Here is a 4,719-nt window from a genome sequence, read left to right as displayed (position 1 = left end):
GAGCGCCCCGGGGGAGCCGGAGGAGAGCCTGGCCTTTGTGAGTGCTGCCACGGGGGTCCTGGGCACCATCCGGGCTTACGGGTCTTGCCACGGGTGTCTCCAACCCCCGAGTTGTGCCAGTGAACCCTGCGGGGGCAATCGGAGGTGAAAATGAGCTTTATCTCCGTTTGAAGGCAGCCAGGAACACTGCTCCTAAAAAGAATAATTAATTTTAATGATTTTTGGTAGGGTCAAAAGCCACCGTGGTGTCCACGTAGCCTGGCGTCACGTTTACACAAGCCCTGAGTTGATTCCCCTCAAATAAGCTGCATATTTTAAGGAGAAACGCATCGGTTTTAAAAAATCAGTCAGGTGGGGAATCCTGCCAATGCGCTAGTCAACTGCGGTTTATTACTTAATTATTCGTACTGTGCGCTCTGCACTTTTAATTTTAGCTGGATCTATAAATTTTCAACGTGTTACTAGAAGCTACCTTCCAGGGTAGGTAGCACAGCTAAAACTTAGCAGGTTTGGGCCCCCCGGATGTGAGTTTTTTCTCAGAATTCCTGGATGTTCCTTGGTTTATCAGTGCCGGATTTTGAACTCCATGCCGTAGCTTTGCATTTTGAGGTTCCTGTGCCGTACCCGGCTGACCAGTCCCCCCCTGTATCGATGCTGCTCTTCGCCTTGCCATTCATCCATAAAGGATGTCAGCGAGCCGAGATTTTATTCCACGTTGCTGATTTTTAAAAAAAAATTAAGTAGAATGTTTCAGGGTCTGGAGCCAATCTCTACTGTACCCGTTAGAAACACTTAAGAAAATCTTTATTGATGCTTATCTCAGGGATTTCTGCTTTGAGGGTTATTATAAGAGGACTAAAAGTGCATTAAATATAGGATGATGAGTTCAGTCCCCTGTAATTAATGTCTAAATGTTACAGAAGCTCCTGCCCTTCTGAGATGATTTATTTCCATATTGTAATTTAAATCCTGAAAGGTTGAGATAATATATGGAAATGAATCATCTCCATATTCCACATAACTTCCACCTCGGCACTGTGAAACTTCTGGGGGAGCCGAACTCTTCGTGACTGCTTCGGGGGGCCTGGGCAATCCTGGTCCTCCCCCGGTATGGGGGCTTTCAGGTGCCTTCAGGTGTGGATGAAGGTGCACAGGGTTATCGGAGCTTATTTAATACACTTTTATATGCCAGCAGAGCATATTAAAAATATATATATTAATGCCTCCTGCGTCAGAATTGCTAATGAGGTTGCCAATGGGGAGTGTAGCAAGCTGTTGATGGCGCTGTTTCATGTAGCTCTGGCTTGGTTTCATCGTTAGGAGTGCAGATTTCTCCCTGTCTTCGTGCTTTGTTTGGTTGTGCTGACCTTGCTTTGCTGCTGGTAACGTTCCTGGCAGTCAGTGGGATGTAGGGAGCATCCGACTCGGCGTTTACTAAGTTGGTTTTCAGACTTGCCTCTTTCCTCCGTCCATTCACTGATTTTTCTTGCCTTGGGCCGCACTGTGGTGACAGCCAGGAGAGTGATACAGGTTTTCTTTAAACTGTGGTAGTATCAGCAGAATTGCTTGGCATGACTTCAAGTGAGAACCTCAAAAAAAAAAACCACCCAAAAAACAAAACCAAAAAAAACCCTGATTTTTTTTTTTTAGGTCATTGCTTTTAATCTTTTACTTCAGATGGTAAAAACATTCTCGGAGCTGTAGGCTTGCCTGTGCTGTGCTCTGCACGTTGCTTCCCTGATACACTTCCAGCCTTGCTCTTGCAGAGCATTAATAGGGATCAGGGATCCGGGCTTTGAATATCTGAGCGTCCTTTCATGGGAGCAGGAGCTAGGAGTTGCTGTATGAGGCTGCCTTCTTTTTTCTTTCTGTGCGTGTTGCAGAGAGTTAAAGGAGGAGGTGTGTGCGCTCTGTACCTGGCTAGCTAGATTCAATCCAAGCTCAAAATAATTCAATAGACATTGTCCAAGCTGTTATTGCACAGATTTTGAAACAAAACATCGTTACGTTTGCTCTGCGTGCTGCTTGCCTGGCTCGTAGATGCAGGTGTGGGAAGGGAAGATGGAATACAAGCTGCTGTAATGCTGCGATGTAGCAAAACTCACGTAAAATCTGCTTTCACCTCTCGCAGGCTTCAGCATTTCAGGTAGAGGAGGAGCTAAAGGAGCAGCAACGGGAGAAGGCAGCCAGCCTGAGACGTTTCCAGGGAGAGGTGAAGCAGCGGGTGAACCAGCAGGTCAGGATGCGAAGAAAGCAGCAGCTGCAGAAGTCCTACGAAGCAGTAAGCAGATCTCTGTCCCTGCCTCTCCAGGAGTCTTGCAGGAGAAACTCCTCTGAAACCAGTGTAAATCGGAAAAAAAACCCACTAGACCTCAAGTCAAGGTGTTAATAAGAAAAAAAAGAGGAAACTCGTGGTCACGGCAGACCCCGTGGCAGCAAACGGTGTCCACTCAAGTGAGGTCAGCATGACATCTTGGCTCGCTCTGGTGCTGAAGGCGCTTTAAGCCCTTTGCCTCCCTGCGGAAAGGTCTCTGGCTCTCTCGGGCAGCAGAAGAACAGAGTCCCGGTGCCCTGTGCAGAATTGCTTGGAGTTAAAAAATAGCCAGGCCAGTTGTGACTAATGTGGATGTCTCCTGGTCGAGTTTTAAACGGAGCAGCTCATTTCTGCGATCCCTTTTCCAGGGCAGTCAAATAGTTCGCAGGCAACACTTTCACGCTGTCTCCACATTCCCGTTTCCCCCGTGGGCTTGTTTTAGATTATCCTGTGAATATATTTAATCCTTTCTACTTTTAAACAAACTGCCAGAAAGACTTTCCAGAAACTGACTGTGGAGCAAGAAGGGAATGCACCGAAATGGCCACGGTTTTGGCCACCCCTGGGGTGTTTGGGCTGTTTCCAGGGCTCGGGAGGCATGGTTGAGCGGGCATGTCCTCACGTAACTCTGCTAGCACCGCTCCAAACTGAAAGCCCGCGGGTGCTTTCAGCCCCTGAGAGTCTGGTGGCTCTTTGTGCCCCTCTCAGCACGGAGAGTCCATCCCAAGAAATGCCACCAAATTGAGCCAGCAACTCCCGCCCAGCGCGGGTGATGTCCTGCTAGGTGATGGTTAGAGATTTGCACGTGGCTTTTTAACTCGGGGGTCTGTGTCCCGGCAGGCAGAGAGGGAGAGCTGCGTGGCCGTGCAGTACTCAGACTCCGCGCTGCATTTGACCCCCAGGAAGAACACGTGCCTGTTTCGGAGCCACCCCGCGCCCGCCATCTGTGGTGCCGGTGCTCGTGCCGTCCCGGCACAGCGGCAAGGGATGCAAAGCGAGCCGTTCCAGCAGCAAGCCGCCAAGGTGAGCGGTTCCCCTCCTGCATTTTTCATCTCTGCTTCGTCATGCTGGGTGCTTGTGGTTTGAAATGGAGGACAGGCAATGTTTATCTTTCTACCCCCTTTTACGACACATCCCTAATTTTTTTTTTTTATACTGAACGAAACATTGGCTTACATTTTCACTCTGGTTTACTGCATGTTGTTATAGTCCTCCACAGCTCTTAGTAGAGCCTCAAAACTGATAGTAGATGTCGTCTTGGAGGATGCTGTGGTTGTACTTGCCCCACTGCTTTTAGATACAGTGAATTTTCCCTCCGCGTGCAGGGACTTGTTGCTGTGCAGGCATGTCGTGTCAGAGAGGTGGCACTAGGTGGTGCCACCTCATTGCAGCTTGTCTCCTGCAGACCAGGAGTATGGGATCGTGAAATCTTCGAAAACCTGCCTTAGGGACTGTTTTAAGCCTTTTTTAATAGTGATGCTTATGCTGCATTTGGCATTTTAGAAAGCATGTGTGTTCACCTAGGAGCTGGAATCATTCCGGTTGAAGTACTGCTTTCCTTGGGGTGGGGAACCCCTTCTGGCTGGACACCAGGCAAGACAATCGGGGATCTGGGACTTCTGGCATCTCAGCAGAGTGATTTGGGAGCAGATGAGCTGTAATCAAGTCAGAATTTCAGTGCATTGGGGCAGCTCTGAAAGACACTTTGGGTTGCAGGTTACCTTGTACCTATTTGCGAAGCTAATTTTGTGTTTTGTTACGCTCTCTTGATAAAGCACCTTGGTTGGAGCAGGATGCATCAGGAGGTCTCTTCTGCACAGCTAAACTTCTTGGCGTAGCCCTCACAGAAAGCAGCTAGTGACCTCTTGTTTTGTCTTGTCTTTACTTTGCCTCTTCGTGGCAGCTTAGCAAAACTGTGAAGCAGGTTCGGCGCAGGCTGGCATCCTGCAAAACCGTGCCCCAAGGAGCGGGTCCCCCCGAACTCCCTGGCGGTGTCTGGAGGCAAGAGGTGAGTGAGGGGTGCCTGGGGTAGGGTGAGAGGAATTACTTTGCAAACTGTTGAAGGTCTGGCTCTAATTAGCAAATCCACAGCAAATCCATAGTTCAGTGAGTTTCTCCAGCACAAGCGAAACAAACTGGGCTTTCGTGACCCACCTGATGATTAGCTCATGGATTTCGGTGGCCTGAGGGCTCTGTCCCTCTGTTCTTGCTGCCTTTCAGAGAAGGCAGCAGGATAAAGTGGGTGAAAACGTCTCTGTTTGCAGAGACTAACAAGAGATAAACTAGGAAACAAGAATTCAAAAAAGATTTTTTTAAAGGCTGAGATTGTGATCTGGGTATCTGGGAGGAATGTGATGATCAGCCCTCCCCTTAGGTGCCTTTAGTTCCTCAACAAACTTCAACAC

At 48.7% G+C, this 4,719-nt stretch overlaps 1 protein-coding gene across 1 annotated transcript in view; it reads left to right on the top strand.

Annotated features, from left to right (window-relative positions):
• Nucleotides 1-2,131: 2,131 nt before the first annotated feature.
• Nucleotides 2,132-4,719, top strand: part of CCDC15 (coiled-coil domain containing 15) — a gene marked incomplete at its 5' end in the record, with an annotated part of 12,785 nt that continues 10,197 nt past the window's right edge. The window contains 2 exons of the mRNA XM_009584199.1: nt 2,132-2,281; nt 3,155-3,337. Coding sequence (XP_009582494.1) covers nt 2,132-2,281; nt 3,155-3,337 — 333 coding nt within the window. The remainder of the gene's footprint in view (nt 2,282-3,154; nt 3,338-4,719) is intronic.

Source organism: Fulmarus glacialis, unplaced genomic scaffold (assembly GCF_000690835.1).
Source record: "Fulmarus glacialis isolate BGI_N327 unplaced genomic scaffold, ASM69083v1 scaffold19798, whole genome shotgun sequence".
Classification (NCBI taxonomy): domain Eukaryota; kingdom Metazoa; phylum Chordata; class Aves; order Procellariiformes; family Procellariidae; genus Fulmarus; species Fulmarus glacialis.
Note: the sequence above shows the minus strand (reverse complement) of the source record. Positions and strands in the feature narration are given on the sequence as shown.